This window comes from Erythranthe guttata, chromosome 2 (assembly GCF_056151865.1).
Source record: "Erythranthe guttata isolate IM_541 chromosome 2, IM_541, whole genome shotgun sequence".
NCBI classification, from domain to species: domain Eukaryota; kingdom Viridiplantae; phylum Streptophyta; class Magnoliopsida; order Lamiales; family Phrymaceae; genus Erythranthe; species Erythranthe guttata.
The window spans coordinates 1,527,918-1,550,470 of NC_142534.1; the positions used below are offsets into that span (position 1 = coordinate 1,527,918).

The following is a 22,553-nucleotide window of genomic DNA, read 5'->3' on the forward strand; positions in this document are numbered from 1 at the left end:
TATGTTTTCTTTAATGGAAATATCGACTTAATTAATTAATATAATGTAGAAAAACAAATTGCTAGAAGATAAGGTCCCTTAAATAAATAAATTATAAATATAATGTAGAAAACCCGATCGGAATCATTAATGGGAGAATGAACTCTCTAATGCTAACGATTTTTAGAGTCCATGTACACTCGCAAACGGCAGTAATAAGTAGTCGATCATTTTTTTACATGATCAAACAGAAAATTAGAGTCATATATCATATCATATTTAGTCAAACATTTCATAAACTCCGGAGCTCCCCGTTCCAAAACTTGTCTCGCTAACTCAATGAATTAGATCAAATTTGCACTTACCATATCATTTTGCTTGCTTGAGCTGCCCGACCCATTGATATTCCGCTCAAATAATGCGACGAACATTGCATTTGTTGCATACGGGAAAAAAACTCGACTCAACAATATCAACATATTCATTTTTGTTTCACAATAACTTCTAGCCATTTAATTGAACACTGGTCAACTAAATCAAACATAAAACTGCTTAGTGAAGCCCGTTATTCAACCACAAAATCAATCAAGCATTTGTATCATTCATCGTTTCATATAATATCTATTTTATTAGGATAGATATATAAGGTATTTGAAAAAACTAAAATTGATTTTTGCCACAAATATTAGTACATTACAACTTCTAATTTTTTTTTTTAAATTAAAATTTTCAAAATATTTGCAAGACACTAATAAAATTATATTACTTTTACTTACAATCACCACTTTCTACAAAAAATAAAAAATTAAAAAAATTCAATAGATATATTGGACTCAAAACCCAATATTTCAGCCCAATAAGCATAAATAAGATCCGACCCATTAAAACAAAAACCCATAAAGGAGCAGATTAGTAAGAGTGCCCAGTAGCGGTTAGCCAGTTGGTGCACAGTAGTTACTTCCCACAAGGAACCGCTATACGACGCCGTCACGAAGCCCTCGATAATACCAAAAACTCTCAGCACGCTGATGATCGAGCTTCTCTCTCGCGGTGGAAGATTGGAGAAAGAGAGAGAGAGAAACAATCTGCGATTATGAACGAAGTCATGGTTCTTCTTCTCCCCAGGTTTAATCATCTCTGTACTAGAAAGAAAAAAAAATTGTTTTCAATTGGAATTCAATGCAGATAAAATTCGATTTCGTTTCGAATTACAGTTGGTTGCAATTTTTGTCTGTAGCATTTTGTTGAAATTTTAAGCATTGGATGGTGGATTTGTAGTGTAAAGTAGAAATACGCGTGTTCTCTTCTCTGTTTGTGGCATTGAAATAGTAATGGTGTTTGATCTTACAATATCGCTTAGTTATCTAATTTATTTATTTATTATTTTCTGGAGAGAGAATTAGACTTCATTCGATTTCGTATTTAGCCGATTACTGTGTGTGAAAATGGTTACACTATGCTGTTCGGACCATCTTGAATTGATTTTTCGTAAAGAGGTTGTGGAAACATTTAATTTCGACTTGCTCTTGTGAGGTATGAATTACGATGAGATATGAATTCCTTGAAAACGCGTTCTAACTTGGTATTGCTTGATTCATGATTAAGAAGGTTTTAGAAATTCTTCTACTTCATCCACATGAACTGAAATTATGTCCGACTTATTAGACACATGGACAAGTATTTGTAGGTCGCTTGCAGTCTTAAGGTAGTCGTTTTGCATATTCGGTACTCCAAATAAAAAAGTTTTTTTTATTATGATGAAGCCTACCCTTGATTAATCATTTAATTAATTAAATTCAATAATGCGCTTCTTGGTTGTATGATTTCCATTTTCATCTTGGCATTTTCTTTGTACTCTGTTTATTCAATGCTTTGAATCCATATAATCTCTATGCTGCTGCAGTGGGGATCAATCATTAAACAGTGAGTTACTAGTGTAAAGACATAAGTAGGCCGAAACATAATAGGAAATGTATTCGTTGAGGGGCTAGAAATATAGTTTCCCACGTAAGGTAGGAGGTGCTTTCTGTTATCAATATGTGTTTTCTTACATCTGTTTCTATCTGGTCTTATAGTAATGAAATTACAATTAGCACAACCGCTGATCCTGACGGTTGTCTGAACGTGAATTCCTCTGCCCTGGACCAAGCAAAAGGGATTCAAGCAAATTCGTTTGAACAGTTCCCTAGTTTTTTGAAACAGTTGCTTAAATCGCATCTGTCTGGAAAATTTTATTTGGTAAGTTGAAGTTTTGTCCTCTATTAATATATAAACGATATTTATGCGTCAAACTATGGAGAATTATTCTTTTGTAACAGGGTTTACCAAAGAAATTTTGTGATGCACATTTGCCAAGCCATGATGGAAGTATTATATTGGTTGACGAAAACGATCAAGAATACAATACAAAGTACTCTGTTCGAAAGAATAGACTGAGTGGTGGTTGGAGGGGTTTCTCCATTGAACACAAATTGCTAGAGGGAGACGCCTTAGTATTCCATCTGATTGAGCCTTGCAAGTTTAGGGTAACTCTTCAAGCCTCGTATTTACATGCATATTTTGATCTTTATCTAGTTAAATGTGGTTGTTGATTTAAACGGAAGAGGCAGTTCAATGGTGTGGATATGTTGAGTGATTTTACATTCCGATGAACATTGTTGATTGAAGTAACGTTCATGCATGTTAAGCATCGTAAATAATGGAAAACAGCTGGATTATGACCTAGACAGTTAACGGTTATGGGTTATTGGTGTCTGAATGTGTACTAGATTCAATCAAGTTATATTCTGGTTCATTTTGTATAATATTTAGTTGCAATGCGTAACTTAATATACATGACCATGTAATAGTTGACAAGTCCAGTGTCGGATTAATGCATTTCTCGTAAACTCATAATGCATGTGCCTTTACCACTTTTATCTTTATTCTTGTCCTTATATATTGAACATGATTAGGGATTTGTAACGTTTGATAACTACATCTTGATCTTTGCTTTCTTAAGGTATACATTGTGAGAGCAGGCAAAATAACAGAAAACGAAGGGGCAATCGGCCTTCAGACTTATGATTTTCAGAACATTAAGCCAATTAGTGCCGGTAAGATAGCTCACGTGTCATTATTTTTTTCTTACCTTTTTAATTCTATGTTCGCAACATTGTTCAAGAAACATGGTGTAAAAACGTTTGACCAGTGAAAATGGAAGATCAAATGGAAGAAAATGCCTGTACTGGAAAAACAGCAAGGCAGGTGTACCTAAACTCTCTTGAAGTAGTAGATAGCCATCACGAAACAAAAAAGGCAAGATTAACACCCGACAGTGAAATTCACATGCACCACTCTGCCAATAGCAACGGTCAATTTAAAGATATAAGTGGTTTTGAGGATTTCAAGATCCAATCGGGTGGCCTAATTCTCGACTCGGAGATACCTAAAACTATCAGAGCAAAATATTACAACCTCTGCTGCAGTCAAAGAATGTTTCTGCACGACCACCTTATAAATGGCCTCAGCACAAAGTTAGCCGTTGTAATGATTTCCGAAACTACCAATATATCCGAGGCTGTGAGATCTGCTGACGTGTCGACTTCTCTTCATCATTTGGAATGCTGGGAGAAGACTTTGAAGGCTTTCGAGGATTTAGGAATGGCCGTTGGATTTTTACGCAATAGGCTGCATAAATTACTGGAAATTTCGCGCGAAGCACAATCGAATAACGAGTCGAAGTTGACAGTGAGAGCGCAAGCTGATCATGTGAGCGGTAATCTTGAGACGACTTCTTTGAATGTCGAAGCACTTATAGGAAGTCTAGAGGCCGAAATCGAGTCTCTCAGATGGAAAAACGAGAAGCTCGGGTTTGAATTCCGTGAGCTTGCTCGAGCTCCATGGTAGAAAAGAATGTTACATTATGCAACCGCGGATACAGATAACCGTGATTTACGAGCATAACTCGCGTTTTTTAGTGGTGGTTTATTATTATTATTATTTTTACTTTTTTGGGTAGAAGTTTATTTAAAACAGCTAATGTACAGAAGAACCGTAGAGTAATTTTTTTTAATATATATAACTTGTCGAAAATAATGTATTGATGTTATATGTTTATTTATATGTCATCTAGGAAATTGAACTTCAGAGGTTGTCTTGAGTTGGCCTGAATCATGTGTTTGAAAAGGCCAAGTGTGTGTAGTTATTAAATTGGGGAAAATTACAGTTTTCACCCCTCAAATTTGCACCAATTTCACATTTGGTCCCATGTCCACAAAAAAAACATTTGGTCCCTCATGTTTCAATAATTTATCAGTTTTTTGTAATTTCCGTCAACTTACCGTTGGTCCGTCAGTTAAGGAGACGATGGGCACATGCTTGATTCCATGAGTACTACCGGTAAATTGACTGAAATGACGACAATGTTAAATTTTTTAAACATAAGGGATCAAATGTGAAGTCGGTGCAAATTTGAGGGGTGAAAACTATAGTTTTCGTTATTAAATTGTGAATTGTTTTCTACAAAATGATATATCTTTATTTTTAATTTTCATGATTGAATTTCTTGTGAATAACTTGTTATATAGCATCAAATGGAAGTATATATGACACCAATATTGCAATTACTCAATTCTTTAATGTTATATACATATGAACTCTGTATATATATTGGACGGAGTATATTATTCAACCATTGTATTTAATGTGGATGATCAAAATTCAAAGTTGATTATATGACCTATTCTAATATGATTTTCCAAAAATAATAGAAAAAATAATTACAAAAATGACCTTCGGTTACCCTAGGGTTGCCGATGGAAGAAAATAATTATTTAAAATTTAAATACATGAAAATAAAAACTATAATATTAACTTCCATAATCGACCGATACAAATGTCACACGATTTTTTCAAAAGTAATAGAAAAAAAATTACAAGAATAATATTATGTACAGCATTTGTTTGCTAGATGGGAAAATATAGTTTCCACATTTTCAATTTGAATTTCAAAAAAATATATAATATCGTCTCATTTATTACAATCGATGAGTCAACGGCTCTCACGTTATTTCAATTTCATTAACTTTAATTCACCTTCCGTCACTCACCTAACGCCATTAAATAATTGTTTATCTCGATGTATCTAAAGCACACGAAAAAACAGCGTACTGAGCTGTCAAATTATAACTATTTTGTAATACTTAACGAAGTCTAACATATTCTCATTTCGCCCCCACTTTCACCAAAAATAATCCTCGGAGACCAACTTTCGTCTACCATCTAGACTTTATTTTAAGTATATCAACATATCTAGAGAAAAAAAGTTACAAATATCATAACACTAGAATTATTTAAATACATGAAAATAAAAACTATAATATTGACTTTCATTACGACCGATACAAACGTCACATGGACTTTTTCAAAAGTAATAGAAAAAAATTACAAGAATAATATTATGTACAACATTTGTTAGCAAGATGGGAAAATATAATTTCCACATTTTCAATTTGAATTTCAAAAAAATATATAATATCGTCGCATTTATTATATTCGACGAGTCAACGGCTCTCACGTTATTTGAGGACTATTCACTTTAATTCACCTTCCGTCACTCACCTAACGCCATTAAATAATTGTTTATCTCGATGCACCTAAAGCACGCGAAAAAGCAGCGTCCTGAGCTGTCAAATTACCACTATTTTCTAATACGTAACGAAGTCTAGCATATTCTCATTTCGCCCCCACTTTCACCAAAAATAATCCTTGGAGACCAACTATCGTCTACCATCTAGGCTTTATTTTAAATATATCAACATATCTAACAAAAAAATATTACAAATATCGTAACACAAGAATTACGAAAATACGAACCAATTATCAAAATTAAAGACAAAAGATCTTACAAAATAATGAATTACAATAACACAAACCTAAAAGTAACAAGCAAAATCAGAAAACCATATTTAAACTTTATAATTACTAAAAAAAAAATACTTATACAAAAAGAGCCATGTCACATAAAATAAAGGGTCTCAAATGAAATAATACAAAACTACGAGTACCATTTCACAATAAAAAAGAATCCCAAGGGCACATAAAAAAAAATTATGGGACATAATTGTATTTAAATAGAGGGTGGCACCCCCATAATATAATAATATTTCGCAGTAAAACTCTCTCTCTACGGCCCAGCGTTTGGCTGTCTTTTGTCTACTAATAATCTAGCTGCCTTTTCTCTCTCTCTTCTTTCTCTCTCTAAAACCACATATTAATAAAAAAAGAAAAATGTATGCGCAAGGTAATGTCAGTAAAAAACTTCTGTTAACGATAGCGAAGGAAATAGAAGAAACAAGGAGAACAAGTACTGTAATGAAAACCAACGACGAAGAAAAACTCAAAGGAAAATTACATGAGACCCAGTACTGTACTTCTGATTCTGATTCTGATTTTTGTCCTGACGACCCCACAACTTCTTCATCCCAGGTTTTTTTTAATCTTTTAATTAGCTTTTATTATTTTATTTTATTTTTATTATTTGTTGTCTGCGTGGGTTCTTTGACTAAAACATATGTTTTTTTTTTTGTTTTTTTTGGTGTTCAGGAAAGGAAGAAGAGGAAGAGGACTAAAATGCAATTAGAAAGCATAAACATGGGTGTTTCTGCAAAGTCTAAGAGACTCAAATCTGACAAAGAAGTGAGAATTTTTTATTTATTTATTTTTGTGATTTTTTTTGGTGTTTGGATCCATTAGTGTTCTTGATTTTGTTATATGTGCAAGTTTGAATTGATGCATGTCAAGTTTTTGTGCTTAATTGTGTTGTACAAGTTGTTTTTTTGTCAATAGATTTGCCATTAGAGGGCAATTTTTCATGTGGGTTTCTTTCGATTTTCGATAAGATCTAGATTTAACGCCGTTTCGTTTCGTTTTGTCGAGGGCGGCGGGTTTCTTTTTATTAAAAATTCAATGTTGCCGTAATTCGGAATTTCTTGAAACCCTAAAAGCGTTATCGAGATTGAAAAAGATGCCGGATTTTTTTAATTGTGATTTATGATGCGGCATTGGTCGTGGATTTGATTAATTCGTGTTGAAACCCTAAAAGCGTTATCGAGATTGAAAAGATGCCGTTTTTTTTTTAATTTTAATTTATGATGCGGCATTGGTCGTGAATTTGATTAATTTGTGTTGAAACCCTAAAAGCGTTGTCGAAATTCAAAAGATGCCGGATCTTTTTAATTTTAATTTATGATGCGGCGTTGGTCGTGGATTTGATTAATTCGTATTGAAACCCTAAAAGCGTTGTCGAGATTGAAAAGATGCTGTTTTTTTTTTAATTGTAATTTATGATGCGGCGTTGGTCGTGGATTTGCTTAATTCGTATTGAAACCCTAAAAGCGTTTTCGAAATTGAAAAGATGCCGACTTTTTCAGTTGTAATTTATGATGCTCGTGGATTTGGTTAATTCGTATTTGTCAACGCATGGGGCACGATTTTCATTCGCATTCTTGCATTATTTGCGCAATATATTTTTCACTGAATTTTAGTGCAATTGACTGAAATAATCTAAAGATAATTTGCCGTAAAATAGAAATTGACATAGTGCATAATGTTCATTTTCTTCCATTTCGTATCATCTCAATGAGTTTGGTTTGCACAGCTGGTGAACTCCTTAATCACCCCCCACCCCCACCCCCCGCCCCCCACTTGCACCCCCGGTTTTTTACAAACACGAATGAGTCCTAAAACATATATATATATATATATATATATATATATATATATATATATATATATATATATATATATATATATATATATATATATATATATATATATATATATATATATATATTTCGTTGCTTGTGCATTTTGTTTTGAAATCATGCCCTTGTGATGAGTTGATAAATGATGATAGTATAATGAAATAATCAAGAATTACTTGCACTAAACTCCCCCCTCACCTTCACCCCCACCCCACCCCACATTTTTTTCTTCTTAAATTCCCGAACAGGTGTGCTCGGATAACTCCAAGAAACCACAAAGGTAAAAAAATCTCTCTTTCTGTTTTTTCGTTTACGGAGAAAAGAAAAAAAAAAGAATCTATTTATTTGAAAAAAATTGTGACTGTTTAATTTACGTGCAACAAGAAGTGAGCGTAAACGAACTCGTGATTGTGACATATACGAGGACGAAGAAGCTAAGCGCTCCGTCATGCAACGAGCAGCTGAATTGCTAGCTCGTTTGGAAAAGGAGTATAACCTTCCCTCCTTCGTTAAGTGTATGCTCCCATCAAATGTTTCCCAAGGGTTTTGGCTGGTACGTTTTAACCGAATGATATCCTCGCTTTTTTTATTTTTTTTATTTTTTATTTTTTTTATTTTTTTTTGTTATTAATGGGCAAGTGGTTGTTATGGCAGCATTTACCGAAGAAATTCTGCACGGTTAATTTGCCGAATGAAGATACGCCAGTTGTACTTGTGGATGAATTAGGGAGGGAGCACACAACGTCGTATCTCTTGGGGAGGAATGGATTGAGTGCCGGATGGAGGGCTTTCTCTATGAAACACAAATTACTTAAAGGAGATTTACTCATTTTCCTTTTGACCGAGCCTTGCAAATTTAAGGTTATTCATTTTTTTTTTTAATTTTTTTTAATTTTTTTATATCGCAGTTTAATCTATAACATTAATGATTTTGAAACAATTTATTATTTTTTCAAGTAGTTAAATTGCTTTCGGTATTTTGATGAGCATTATTATTACTATTATTATGCGTTGTAGGTGCACATTGTGAGAGTAAATGACATAGAAGTCTTATTTGCTGCACTTTGCCTCATGGATTTGCGTTTTTCTTGTGAAGGGAATGATTCTGGTTGGTTTTTTTCTCATTGTGCACATTTTTTAATTTTAATTTTTTTTTCCTTCCGATTTTTCATTATTTACATTTTCAAGATTAAAATTCTATCTTTTCTATATGTATAAAATTGTATTTTTTTTTATAATATTATTATTTGAATGAAGATTCGGAGAAGAAAGATAAGCGGAAGCGTAGGAGAAGAAATTACGTGGACCCTGCTCTGTTCGAAATGCTTATGCCTTCGGAGAAGGTCGAAGAAAGAAATGTACCAAAGTCTTCGAGTAGTAATAGTGATGGTTTTAGCTCCGAAGTGATTGAAGGTTATCGGACATTTAGAATTATTTCGAGAATTAAATGAATTTTCTTTTAATCCCTGAAAATTGTTTAATTGACTTTGGGAAGTTGTGTTTGCAGGCTCCGAAAGTACGTCCTAACGAGCTGAAAACAGAGGAACACATTCTTGTGGGGGTTGTTTCGTGTATGTAGGAGAAAATGTGAAGAGCTTCTTTTCTTTCGCGCGCGGGTAAGCGATGTAAATAGTCTCGACGAATCGGGGCAAAAGGTGATATTAGAGTTTACATCTTGAAAGTTTTTTAGGGTTTCGACATATGAATATACACCGGCATTGAACATCGAAAGGTAGAACGAAAGTGAATCGGTATTCTTTTTCCTTTCATAGTAAAGTTGTTTAATTTGAAGGAACAAATGTAAGAGTCTTAGTTGTAGTGTTTAAAGGTTTACATGATAAGTTTTACATGTTTTTTTTTTTTTGTAATGCAAATTAAGAAGTTACATCTTTTGTCTCATTTTTAGCTTTCATGGTTCGAGCCTTGTGCACATGATCCCCACTTGTAGTTTGAACTTTGTGCACATGACCCCCCGTAATTTGAATTTTGTGCACATGAACCCTCCTTGTAGTACGAACTTTGTGCACATGACCCCCTGTAATTTGAACTTTGTGCACACGACTCTCCCTTTTAGTTTGAATTTTGTGCACACGACTCCTCTTGTGATTTGAACTTTGTGCACATGACTCCCCCTTGTATTTCACTTGGTATAATGCTGTATTGAAAATATAAGAGGATCATATGCACAAAGTTAAAAACTGCAGGGGGGTAAGTGCTATTTAACCTTTTTCTTTTTCTTTTCTTGGAATAATCTAATAACGATCTCAATTATATACTTTTCAAGTTTCAATGATCAATGATACTAGTGTAAAGACATAAGTAGGCCAGAACATAATAGAAAATTTATTCGTTGAGGGGCTATAAATATAGTTTCCCACCTGAGGTAGGAGGTGCTTTCTGTTATCAATATGTGTTTTCTTACATCGGTTTTTATCTGGTCTTATAGTAATGAAATTACAATCAGCACAACCGCTGATCCCGACAGTTGTCTGAATGTGAATTCCTCTGCCCTGGACCAAGCAAAAGGGATTCAAGCGAATTCGTTTGAACAGTTCCCTAGTTATTTGAAACAGTTGCTTAAATCGCATCTGTCTGGAAAATTTTATTTGGTAAGTCGAAGTTTTGTCCTCTATAAATATATAAACGTTATTTATGCGTCAAACTATGGAGAATTATTCTTTTGTGACAGGGTTTACCAAAGAAATTTTGTGATGCACATTTGCCAAGCCATGATGGAAGTAATATATTGGTTGACGAAAACGATCAAGAATACAATACAAAGTACTCTGTTCGAAAAAATAGACTGAGTGGTGGTTGGAGGGGTTTCTCCATTGAACACAAATTGCTAGAGGGCGACGCGTTGGTATTCCATCTGATTGAGCCTTGCAAGTTTAGGGTAACTCTTCAAGCCTCGTTAAATGTGGGTGTTCATGCATATTAAACATCGTAAATAATGGAAACAGCTGGATTATGACCTAGACAGTTAAAGGTTATGGGTTATTGGTGTCTGAATGTGTACTAGATACAATCAAGTTATATTCTGGTTCATTTTGTATAATATTAGTTGCAATGCGTAACTGAATGAATATACATGACCACGTAACTTTTAGAATTCCTTTTTGTGTGTCGGATTAATGCGTTTGTCATAAACTCATAATGCATGTGCCTTTACCACTTTATCTTTATTCTCGCCCTTATATACAGAACATGATTAGTGTCTTTGACAGCTTAATCTTTGCTTTTTTTAAGGTATACATTGTGAGAGCAGGCAAAATAACAGAAAACGAAGGGGCAATCGGCCTTCAGACTTATGATTTTCAGAACATTAAGCCAATTAGTGCCGGTAAGATAGCTCACGTGTCATTATATTTTTTTCTTACCTTTGTAATTCTATAATTGCAACATTGTTCAAGAAACATAGTGTAAAAACGTTTGACCAGTGAAAATGGAAGACCAAATGGAAGAAAATGCATGTACTGGAAAAACAGCAAGGCAGGTGTACCTAAACTCTCTTGAAGTAGTAGATAGCCATCACGAAACAAAAAAGGCAAGATTAACACCCGACAGTGAAATTCACATGCATCACTCTGCCAATAGCATCGATCAATTTAAAGATATAAGTGGTTTTGAGAATTTCAAGATCCAATCGGGTGGCCTAATTCTCGACTCGGAGATACCTAAAAATATCAGAGCAAAATATTACAACCTCTGCTGCAGTCAAAGAATGTTTCTGCACGACCACCTTATAAATGGCCTCAGCACAAAGTTAGCCGTTGTAATGATTTCCGAAACTACCAATATATCCGAGGCTGTGAGATCTGCTGACGTGTCGACTTCTCTTCATCATTTGGAATGCTGGGAAAAGACTTTGAAAGCTTTCGAGGATTTAGGAATGGCCGTTGGATTTATACGCAATAGGCTGCATAAATTACTGGAAATTTCGCGCGAAGCACAATCGAATAACGAGTCGAAGATGACAGTGAAAACGCAAGCTGATCATGTGAGCGGTAATCTTGAGACTTCTTCTTTGAATGTCGAAGCACTTATAGGAAGTCTAGAGGCCGAAATCGAGTCTCTCAGATGGAAAAACGAGAAGCTCGGATTTGAATTCCGTGAGCTTGCTCGAGCTCCGTGGTAGAAAAGAATGTTACATTATGCAAAAGCGGATACAGATAACCTTGATTTACGAGCATAACTCGCGTTTTTTAGTGGTTTATTATTATTATTATTGTTATTATTATTATTATTATTATTATTATTACTTTTTTGGGTAGAAGTTTATTTAAAACAGCTAATGTACAGAAGAACTGTAGAGTAATTTTTTATTTATTTTTAATATATATAACTTGTCGAAAATAATGTATTGATGTTATATGTTTATTTATATGTAATGTAGGAAATTGAACTTCAGAGGTTGTCTTAAGTTGGCCTGAATCATGATGTATTTGAAAAGGCCAAGTGTGTGGTGTCATTAAATTGGGGGAAATTACTGTTTTCATCCCTCAAATTTGCACCAATTTCATATTTGGTCCCCCATGTCCACAAAAAACATATTTGGTCTCTCATGTTTCAATAATTTATCATTTTTTGTAATTTCTGTCAATTTACCGTTAGTCCGTCAGTTAAGGAGGTGATGCACAACCTTGATTCCATGAGTACTAACGCTAAAATTACTGAAATGACGAAAATGTTGAATTTTTGAAACATGAGGGACCATATGTGAAGTCGGTGCAAATTTAAGGGATGAAAACTATATTTTTTGCTATTAAATTGTGAATTGTTTTCTACAAAACGATATATCTTTATTTTTAGGGGGCTTAAGATATAAGTCCCTAGTGACAAAACTTATTAGAACTAAATGACAAGCTTAACTAAACATTTGCTACACATCCTTTATAAATTTCGTTACAAAAATACCCCTCAATACACAAATTCGAATTTTGTATTAAGTAAAATTCATTTTTTTTTGATGAAATATTAAGTAAAATTCAATTGCATTTATCATCTTTTTAGTTTGCATCTAATATTTTCATTTTTTTCTTTACAACAAACACGTGTTTTTTTCCTTTCATCTTTTAACATTTCTTACACTATTTGTAAAACAAATAATTTTGTTTTTCTATATAATATTGAAAGTTAAAAAAAAATATGTTTTTCATTTTTTTAATTTAATTTACGTATTTTTTTATATTTTTTAAATTTTATCTGCTGTTAATACTGTAGTAGACTATGATATACTATGATGTACTATGATATACTGGTGTACTATGATATACTAGTATACTATGATATACTACAGCGTACTATGGTTTACTACGGCGTACTATTCCAAACCCTAGCAGCAAAACAAGCTCTCACCCCGTCGCCAAACCCTAGCAGCCAACAACTTGCAGCCGCTGCCAACTCATATCGACAAAACCCTAGCCGTCAACAAAAATCCTAACGCGTTATAAACCCTAGATTAATGCAACCACCTTCCACCATCGATCTAATCTCAACCACCGTCTCCACCATAACAATCACCTCTGTAAACACGACCACCACCGTCATTGCCACCTCCGTTGCCCCCTTCTACGCCCACCCCCTATGCCGCATCACCGCCGAGGTCTCCTAGAACCTCAAAATTTTCAGATCTTCGTATCTCCCCTTCAGCCTTCTCTACTCCTCCGTGGCAGATCTGGATTCGGTCCTCAAATTTCGACGGCACCAAAATCCTCAGATTGCAAATATATGAGAGGAGTCGAGAAAGAGTTGAAACCCAGATCTCCACATCTCCCTCTTCAGCATTCTCTACTCCTCCGTGGCAGATCTGGTTGGGTTCTCAAATTTCGACGGCACCGAAATCTTTAGTTTGCAAAAATATGAGAAAAGTAGAGAAAGGATTGAAACGGTTCAAAAGACGAGACACACGATTGCGGTGGGGTGGCTGGGAAAAAAGAAGAGGGGAGAGTGATTAATGAGAGAAAAACCTAATTTATTATTATTTATATTAAGGGTATTTTCGGGTTAAACAAAAATAAAAGGGTATTGGTCAAATTTTATTTTGAATTAAGGATTTAGTTAATATATTTCATTTGAGGTTGTCATCCACTTCAAATTAGATTTATGTTGAGGGACTCTTAACATATTAACCCTTATTTTTAATTTGTATTATTGAATTTATTGTGAAGAACTTGTTAGATAGCATCAAATGGAAGCATATATAAACACCAATATTGCAATTACTCAAATTTTTAATGTTATAAACATATGAACTCTGTATATATATTGGACCGAGTATATGATTCAACCATTGTATTTAATGTGAATGATCAAAATTCAAACTTTATTATATGACCTATTCTAATATGATTTAAAAAAAAACAATAGAATACAAAAATGACCTTGGGTTACCCTAGGGTTGCGGATAGAAGAAAATAATTATTTAAATACATGAAAATAAAAACTATAATATTGACTTTCATTATCGACCGATACAAACGTACACGTTTTTTTTAAAAAGTAATGGAAATTTTTTTTACAAGAATAATATTATGTACAACCTTTGTTAGCAAGATGGAAAAATATAATATCCACATTTTCAATTTGGATTTCAAAAAAATATATAATATCGTCGCATTTATTACATTCGACGAGTCAACGGCTCTCACGTTATTTCAGGACTATTCACTTTAATTCACCTTCCGTCACTCACCTAACGTCATTAAATAATTGTTTATCTCGATGTACCTAAAGCACGCGAAAAAGCAGCGTCCTGAGCTGTCAAATTATAAGTTATAACTATTTTCTAATACGTAATGAAGTCTAACATATTCTCATTTCGCCCCACTTTCACCAAAAATAATCCTCGGAGACCAACTTTCGTCTACCATCTAAGCTTTATTTTAACTATATCAACATATCTAAAGAAAAAAAATTACAAATATCGTAACACAAGAATTATTTAAATACATGAAAATAAAAACTATAATATTGACTTTCATTATCGACCGATACAAACGTCACACGGATTTTTTCAAAAGTAATAGAAAAAAAATTTACAAGAATAATATTATGTACAACCTTTGTTAGCAAGATGGAAAAATATAGTTTCGACATTTTCAATTTGAATTTAAAAAAAAATATATAATATCGTCGCATTTATTACATTCGACGAGTCAACGACTCTCACGTTATTTCAGGACTATTCACTTTAATTCACCTTCCGTCACTCACCTAACGCCATTAAATAATTGTTTATCTCGATTTACTTAAAGCACACGAAAAAACAGCGTCCTGAGCTATCAAATTATAACTATTTTCTAATACGTAACGAAGTCTAACATATTCTCATTTCGCCCCCACTTTCACCAAAAATAATCATCGGAGACCAACTTTCGTCTACCATCTAGGCTTTATTTTAAGTATATCAACATATCTAGAGAAAAAAAATTACAAATATCGTAACACAAGAATTATTTAAATACATGAAAATAAAAACTATAATATTGACTCTCATTATCGACCGATACAAACGTCACATGGATTTTTCAAAATAATAGAAAAAAATTACAAGAATAATATTATGTATAACATTTGTTAGCAAGATGGGAAAATATAATTTCCACATTTTCAATTTGAATTTCAAAAAAATATATAATATCGTCGCATTTATTACATTCGACGAGTCAACGGCTCTTACGTTATTTCAGGACTATTCACTTTAATTCACCTTCCGTCACTCACCTAACGCCATTAAGTAATTGTTTATCTCGATGCACCTAAAGCACGCGAAAAAGCAGCGTCCTGAGCTGTCAAATTACCACTATTTTCTAATACGTAACGAAGTCTAGCATATTCTCATTTCGCCCCCACTTTCACCAAAAATAATCCTTGGAGACCAACTATCGTCTACCATCTAGAATTTATTTTAAATATATCAACATATCTAACAAAAAAATACTACAAATATCGTAACACAAGAATTACGAAAATATGAACCAATTATCAAAATTAAAGACAAAAGATCTTACAAAATAATGAATTACAATAACACAAACCTAAAAGTAACAAGCAAATTCAGAAAATCATATTTAAACTTTATAATTACTAAAAGAAAAATACTTATACAAAAAGAGCCATGTCACATAAAATAAACGGTTCCAAATGAAATAATACAAAACTACGAGTACCATTTCACAATAAAACAGAATCCCGAGGGCACATAAAAAAAAATTATTTTCTCGGACAAAATGCTATTTAAATAGGGGGGGTGGCACCCCCATAATATAATATTTCGCAGTAAAAAACTTTTAGAGCAACGCTATATTTCCTCTGTAAAACTCTCTCTCTCTACGGCCCCGCGTTTGGCTGTCTTTTGTGTACTAATAATCTAGCTGCCTTTCTCTCTCTCTCTCTCTCTTCTTTCTCTCTCTAAAACAACATATTAATAAAAAAAGAATAATGTATGCGCAAGGTAATGTCAGTAAAAAACTTTTGCTAACGATAGCGAAGGAAATAGAAGAAACAAGAAGAACAAGTACTGTAATGAAAACCAACGACGAAGAAAAACTCAAAGGAAAATTACATGAGACCCAGTACTGTACTTCTGATTCTGATTCTGATTTTTGTCCTGAAGACCCCACAACTTCTTCATCCCAGGTTTTTTTTTTTTTAATCTTTTAATTAGCTTTTATTATTTTATTTTAATTTATTTGTTGTCTGTGTGGGTTCTTTGACTAAAACATTTTATGATTTTTTTTTATTATAATTATTTTTTGGTGTTCAGGAAAGGAACAAGAGAAAGAGGAAGGAGAGGACTAAAATGCAATTTGAAAGCACAAGCATGGGTGTTTCTGCAAAGTCTGAAAGACTCAAATCTGACAAAGAAGTGAGAATTTATTTATTTATTATTTTTATTTATTTTTGTGATTTTTTTGGTGTTTGGATCCATTAGTGTTCTTGATTTTGTTATATGTGCAAGTTTGAATTGATGCATGTCAAGTTTTTGTGCTTAATTGTGTTGTACAAGTTGTTTTTTTGTCAATAGATTTGGCATTAGAGGGCAATTTTTCATGTGGGTTTCTTTCGATTTGCGATAAGATCTAGATTTAAAGCCGTTTCGTTTCGTTTTGTCGAGGGCGGCGGGTTTTTTTAATAAAAAAATCAATGTTTCCGTAATTCGGAATTTCTTGAAACCCTAAAAGCGTTATTGAGATTGAAAAAGATGCCGGATTTTTTTAATTGTAATTTATGATGCGGCATTCGTCGTGGATTTGATTAATTCGTGTTGAAACCCTAAAAGCGTTATCGAGATTGAAAAGATGCCGATTTTTTTTTTAATTTTAATTTATGATGCGGCGTTGGTCGTGAATTTGATTAATTTGTGTTGAAACCCTAAAAGCGTTGTTGAAATTCAAAAGATGCCGGATCTTTTTAATTTTAATTTATGATGCGGCGTTGGTCGTGGATTTGATTAATTCGTATTGAAACCCTGAAAGCGTTGTCGAGATTGAAAAGATGCTGTTTTTTTTTAATTGTAATTTATGATGCGGCGTTGGTCGTGGATTTGCTTAATTCGTATTGAAACCCTAAAAGCGTTTTCGAAATTGAAAAGATGCCGACTTTTTCAATTGTAATTTATGATGCTCTTGGATTTGGTTAATTCGTATTTGTCAACGCATGGGGCACGATTTTCATTAGCATTCTTGCATTATTTGCGCAATATATTTTTCACTGAATTTTAGTGCAATTGACTGAAATAATCTAAAGATAATTTGCCGTAAAATAGAAATCGACATAGTGCATAATGTTCATTTTCTTCCATTTTGTATCATCTCATTGAGTTTGGTTTGCACAGCTGGTGAACTCCTTAATCACCCCCCGCCCCCCACTTGCACCCCCGGTTTTTTACGAACACGAATGAGTCCTAAAACATATATATATATATATATATATATATATATATATATATATATATATATATATATATATATATATATATATATATATATATATATATATATATATATATATATATATATATATTTCGTTGCTTGTGCATTTTGTTTTGAAATCATGCCCTTGTGATGAGTTGATAAATGATGATAGTATAATGAAATAATCAAGAATTACTTGCACTAAACTTCCCCCCCACCCCCACCCAACCCGCCCCACATTTTTTTCTTCTTAAATTCCCGAACAGGTGTGCTCGGATAACTCCAAGAAACCACAAAGGTAAAAAAATCTCTTTTTTTTTTTTGTTTACGGAGAAAAGAAAAAAAAAGAATCTATTTATTTGAAAAAAATTGTGACTGTGAAATTTACGTGCAACATGAAGTGAGCGTAAACGAACTCGTGATTGTGACATATACGAGGACGAAGAAGCTAAGCGCTCCGTCATGCAACGAGCAGCTGAATTGCTAGCTCGTTTGGCAAAGGAGTATAACCTTCCCTCCTTCGTTAAGTGTATGCTCCCATCAAATGTTTCCCAAGGGTTTTGGCTGGTATGCTTTACCTGAATGATATCCTCGTTTATTTTTTATTAATTTTACTTTTTTTATTAATGGGCAAGTGGTTGTTATGGCAGCATCTACCGAAGAAATTCTGCACGGTTAATCTGCCGAATGAAGATACGCCGGTTGTACTTGTGGATGAATTAGGGAGGGAGCACACAACGTCGTATCTCTTGGGGAGGAATGGATTGAGTGCCGGATGGAGGGCTTTCTCTATGAAACACAAATTACTTAAAGGAGATTTACTCATTTTCCTTTTGACCGAGCCTTGCAAATTTAAGGTTATTCATTTTTTTTTATTTTTATTTTTTAATTTTTAATTTTTTTATATCGCAGTTTAATCTATAACGTTAATGATTTTGAACCAATTTATTATTTTTTCAAGTAGTTAAATTGCTTTCGGTATTTTTTATAAGCATAATAATTACTTTATTGTGTGTTATAGGTGCACATTGTGAGAGTAAATGACATAGAAGTCTTATTTGCTGCACTTTGCCTCATGGATTTGCGTTTTTCTTGTGAAGGGAATGATTCCGGTTGGTTTTTTTCTCATTGTGCACATTTTTTTATTTTAATTTTTTTTTCCGATTTTTCATTATTTACATTTTCAAGATTAAAATTTCTCTCTTTTCTATATGTATAAAACTGTATTTTTTTTTATAATATTATTATTTGAATGAAGATTCGGAGAAGAAAGATAAGCGGAAGCGAAGGAGAAGAAATTACGTGGACCCTGCTCTGTTCGAAATGCTTATGCCTTCGGAGAAGGTCGAAGAAAGAGACGTACCAAAGTCTTCGAGTAGTAATAGTGATGGTTTTAGCTCCGAAGTGATTGAAGGTTATCGGAGATTTAGAATTATTTCGAGAATTAATGAATTTTCTTTTAATCCCTGAAAATTGTTTAATTGACTTTGGGAATTGTGTTTGCAGGCTCCGAAAGTACGGACTAACGAGCTGAAAAACAGAGGAACACATTCTTGTGGGGTGTTTCGTGTATGTAGGAGAAAATGTGAAGAGCTTCTTTTCTTTCGCGGGGGGTAAGAGATGTAAGTAGTCTCGACGAATCGGGGCAAAAGGTGATATATTAGAGTTTACATCTTGAAAGTTTTTTAGGGTTTCGACATATGAATATACACCGGCGTTGAACATCGAAAGGTAGAACGAAAGTGAATCGGTATTCTTTTTCCTTTCATAGTAAAGTTGTTTATTTTGAAGGAACAAATGTAAGAGTCTTAGTTGTAGTGTTTAAAGGTTTACATGATAAGTTTTACATGTTTTTTTTTTGTAATGCAAATTAAGAAGTTACATCTTTTGTCTCATTTTTAGCTTTCATGGTTCGAGCCTTGTGCACATGACTTCCCTAGTAGTTCGAATTCTGTGCACATGATCCCCACTTGTAGTTTGAACTTTGTGCACATGACCCCCCGTAATTTGAATTTTGTGCACATGAACCCCCCTTGTAGTGCGAACTTTGTGCACATGACCCCCTGTAATTTGAACTTTGTGCACACGACTCTCCCTTTTAGTTTGAATTTTGTGCACACGACTCCTCTTGTGATTTGAACTTTGTGCACATGACTCCCCCTTGTATTTCACTTGGTATAATGCTGTATTGAAAATATAAGAGGATCATATGCACAAATTTAAAAACTGCAGGGGGGTAAGTGCTATTTAACCTTTTTCTTTTTCTTTTCTTGGAATAATCTAATAACGATCTCAATTATATACTTTTCAAGTTTCAATGATCAATGATACTAGTGTAAAGACATAAGTAATATTCATTGAGGGGCTATAAATATAGTTTCCCACCTGAGGTAGGCAGGTGGTGCTTTCTGTTATCAATATGTGTTTTCTTACATCGGTTTTTATCTGGTCTTATAGTAATGAAATTACAATTAGCACAACCGCTGATCCCGACGGTTGTCTGAATGTGAATTCCTCTGCCCTGGACCAAGCAAAAGGGATTCAAGCGAATTCGTTTGAACAGTTCCCTAGTTTTTTGAAACAGTTGCTTAAATCGCATCTGTCTGGAAAATTTTATTTGGTAAGTTGAAGTTTTGTTCTCTATAGACATATAAACGTTATTTAATGCGTCAAACTATGGAGAATTATTCTTTTGTGACAGGGTTTACCAAAGAAATTTTGTGATGCACATTTGCCAAACCATGATGGAAGTATTATATTGGTTGACGAAAACGATCAAGAATACAATACAAAGTACTCTGTTCGAAAAAATAGACTGAGTGGTGGTTGGAGGGGTTTCTCCATTGAACACAAATTGCTAGAGGGCGACGCGTTTAGTATTCCATCTGATCGAGCCTTGCAAGTTTAGGGTAACTCTTCAAGCCTCGTTTTTGCATGCATATTTTTATCTTTATCTAGTTAAATGTGGGTGTTCATGCATATTAAGCATCGTAAATGATGGAAACAGCTGGATTATGACCTAGACAGTTAAAGGTTATGGGTTATTGGTGTCTGAATGTGTACTAGATTCAATCAAGTTATATTCTGGTTCATTTCGTATAATATTAGTTGCAATTCGTAACTGAATATACATGACCACGTAACTTTTAGAATTCCTTTTTGTGTGTAATAGTTGACAAGTCCAGTGTCGGATTAATGCGTTTGTCATAAACTCATAATGCATGTGCCTTTACCACTTTATCTTATTCTCGTCCTAATTTACAGAACACGATTAGGGTCTTTGACAGCTTAATCTTTGCTTTTTTTAAGGTATACATTGTGAGAGCAGGCAAAATAACAGAAAACGAAGGGGCAATCGGCCTTCAGACTTATGATTTTCAGAACATTAAGCCAATTAGTGCCGGTAAGATAACTCACGTGTCATTTTTTTTTTTTTCTTACCTTTGTAATTCTATAATTGCAACATTGGTCAAGAAACATAGTGTAAAAATGTTTGACCAGTGAAAATGGAAGACCAAATGGAAGAAAATGCATGTACTGGGAAAACAGCAAGGCAGGTGTACCTAAACTCTCTTGAAGTAGTAGATAGCCATCACGAAGCAAAAAAGGCAAGATTAACACCCGACAGTGAAATTCACATGCATCACTCAGTCACTCTGCCAATAGCATCGATCAGTTTAAAGATATAAGTGGTTTTGAGGATTTCAAGATCCAATTGGGTGGCCTAATTCTCGACTCGGAGATGCCTAAAAATATCATAGCAAAATATTACAACCTCTGCTGCAGTCAAAGAATGTTTCTGCACGACCACCTTATAAATGGTCTCAGCACCAAGTTAGCCGTTGTAATGATTTCCGAAACTACCAATATATCCGAGGCTGTGAGATCTGCTGACGTGTCGACTTCTCTTCATCATTTGGAATGCTGGGAGAAGACTTTGAAAGCTTTCGAGGATTTAGGAATGGCCGTTGGATTTATACGCAATAGGCTGCATAAATTACTGGAAATTTTGCGCGAAGCACAATCGAATAACGAGTCGAAGATGACAATGAGAGCGCAAGCTGATCACGTGAGCGGTAATCTTGAGACTACTTTGAATGTCGAAGCACTTATAGGAAGTCTAGAGGCCGAAATCGAGACTCTCAGATGGAAAAACGAGAAGTTCGAGTTTGAATTCCGTGAGCTTGCTCGAGCTCCATGGTAGAAAAGAATGTTACATTATGCAAAAGCGGATACAGATAACCTTGATTTACGAGCATAACTCGTGTTTTTTTAGTGGTGGTTTATTATTATTATTATTATTATTACTTTTTTGGGTAGAAGTTTATTTAAAACAGCTAATGTACAGAAGAACTGTAGAGTAATTTTTTATTTATTTTTAGGGTCTTTCTAGGGTGAGACCATATGTGTTCTAAATTTATATGAGATATGCATTAATCATCATTACTTTTCTAAGATTAAATCTGGACCCTAGTAAAATAACATGGCTTGTGTTCTAAAAAATGAAGTACTTTACCAAATTATCCTTCGATTATTTTTTTTATTAAATTAATATAAAATTGATTAACATTGAATTGTCTAATTTAGACCCTACTATATTTTAATTAAATAATTAATTTAAATTTATTGTGACCGAGTTTTATTTGATAAATAATCGAAAAATGCATCCATTAGGAATAGAACTTGTGACCTCCTAATACATTCACCACTCCTAACCATCCAAGCACATTAACTTATTATGATATATTTAACCATAATTGTATAGATACTGTTAATTCAAATATTAATTGCAACATTCATTATTGTTAAATGATATTAAATAAATTATTAAAAAATTTAATAAAATAAAATTTGAAAAATATAAAGAATTGCAGTTCAATACGCCAAACATATATCATTAATTATATAATAT

At 33.5% G+C, this 22,553-nt stretch overlaps 3 protein-coding genes, 1 long non-coding RNA gene and 1 pseudogene across 14 annotated transcripts; 4 read left to right on the forward strand and 1 right to left on the reverse strand.

The window, feature by feature from the left end:
* Positions 1 to 886: 886 nt before the first annotated feature.
* Positions 887 to 22,103, forward strand: LOC105957358 (B3 domain-containing protein Os01g0234100-like; annotated as a pseudogene). Its single transcript, XR_016033517.1, has 5 exons — positions 887 to 1,104; positions 20,099 to 20,261; positions 20,343 to 20,550; positions 20,951 to 21,044; positions 21,143 to 22,103. The product of XR_016033517.1 is annotated as a B3 domain-containing protein Os01g0234100-like (transcript).
* Positions 1,127 to 4,107, forward strand: LOC105957569 (B3 domain-containing protein Os01g0234100). Its single transcript, XM_088823152.1, has 4 exons — positions 1,127 to 2,217; positions 2,298 to 2,504; positions 2,981 to 3,074; positions 3,170 to 4,107. The coding sequence occupies exons 1-4, from the start codon at positions 2,017 to 2,019 to the stop codon at positions 3,865 to 3,867; spliced, it is 1,200 nt and encodes a 399-aa protein (XP_088679278.1). The 5' UTR covers positions 1,127 to 2,016; the 3' UTR covers positions 3,868 to 4,107.
* On the forward strand, positions 6,119 to 22,103 carry LOC105957570 (uncharacterized). 10 transcript variants are annotated; one of them, XM_088823164.1, is made up of 12 exons: positions 15,997 to 16,364; positions 16,492 to 16,593; positions 17,908 to 17,939; positions 18,043 to 18,208; positions 18,292 to 18,498; positions 18,663 to 18,753; positions 18,900 to 19,055; positions 19,148 to 19,372; positions 20,099 to 20,261; positions 20,343 to 20,550; positions 20,951 to 21,044; positions 21,143 to 22,103. In XM_088823164.1, the coding sequence occupies exons 1-8, from the start codon at positions 16,167 to 16,169 to the stop codon at positions 19,165 to 19,167; spliced, it is 972 nt and encodes a 323-aa protein (XP_088679290.1). In that variant the 5' UTR covers positions 15,997 to 16,166; the 3' UTR covers positions 19,168 to 19,372; positions 20,099 to 20,261; positions 20,343 to 20,550; positions 20,951 to 21,044; positions 21,143 to 22,103. The 10 variants fall into 10 exon arrangements, with proteins under 10 accessions (XP_088679284.1, XP_088679297.1, XP_088679301.1 ...); XM_088823169.1 differs by having other exon boundaries at positions 19,148 to 19,293; XM_088823175.1 differs by lacking the exons at positions 15,997 to 16,364; positions 16,492 to 16,593; positions 17,908 to 17,939; ... (7 more) ...; positions 20,951 to 21,044; positions 21,143 to 22,103 and adding exons at positions 6,121 to 6,447; positions 6,565 to 6,657; positions 7,973 to 8,004; ... (6 more) ...; positions 10,414 to 10,620; positions 10,974 to 11,066.
* LOC148772084 (uncharacterized) lies at positions 9,334 to 20,058 on the reverse strand. Its single transcript, XR_016033525.1, has 2 exons — positions 20,027 to 20,058; positions 9,334 to 10,102 (listed from the first exon to the last, which is right to left on the reverse strand). It is a non-coding gene; the product is annotated as an uncharacterized LOC148772084 (long non-coding RNA).
* LOC148772085 (B3 domain-containing protein Os01g0234100-like) lies at positions 10,099 to 12,134 on the forward strand. Its single transcript, XM_088823146.1, has 4 exons — positions 10,099 to 10,333; positions 10,414 to 10,620; positions 10,974 to 11,067; positions 11,165 to 12,134. The coding sequence occupies exons 1-4, from the start codon at positions 10,133 to 10,135 to the stop codon at positions 11,860 to 11,862; spliced, it is 1,200 nt and encodes a 399-aa protein (XP_088679272.1). The 5' UTR covers positions 10,099 to 10,132; the 3' UTR covers positions 11,863 to 12,134.
* Positions 22,104 to 22,553: the final 450 nt, after the last annotated feature.

Bases quoted from the DNA above. Each gene is read 5' to 3' on its own strand.
- LOC148772085 (XM_088823146.1), top strand. From the start codon at position 10,133: ATGTGTTTTCTTACATCGGTTTTTATCTGGTCTTATAGTAATGAAATT. The intron at 10,334-10,413 runs GTAAGTCGAAGT...CTTTTGTGACAG, and splicing joins TGTCTGGAAAATTTTATTTG to GGTTTACCAAAGAAATTTTG. The intron at 10,621-10,973 runs GTAACTCTTCAA...GCTTTTTTTAAG, and splicing joins TTGAGCCTTGCAAGTTTAGG to GTATACATTGTGAGAGCAGG.
- LOC105957570 (XM_088823158.1), top strand. From the start codon at position 6,250: ATGTATGCGCAAGGTAATGTCAGTAAAAAACTTCTGTTAACGATAGCG. The intron at 8,005-8,108 runs GTAAAAAAATCT...ACGTGCAACAAG, and splicing joins AACTCCAAGAAACCACAAAG to AAGTGAGCGTAAACGAACTC. The intron at 9,137-9,231 runs GGTTATCGGACA...TTGTGTTTGCAG, and splicing joins TTAGCTCCGAAGTGATTGAA to GCTCCGAAAGTACGTCCTAA.
- LOC105957569 (XM_088823152.1), top strand. From the start codon at position 2,017: ATGTGTTTTCTTACATCTGTTTCTATCTGGTCTTATAGTAATGAAATT. The intron at 2,505-2,980 runs GTAACTCTTCAA...TGCTTTCTTAAG, and splicing joins TTGAGCCTTGCAAGTTTAGG to GTATACATTGTGAGAGCAGG. The intron at 3,075-3,169 runs GTAAGATAGCTC...ACGTTTGACCAG, and splicing joins CATTAAGCCAATTAGTGCCG to TGAAAATGGAAGATCAAATG.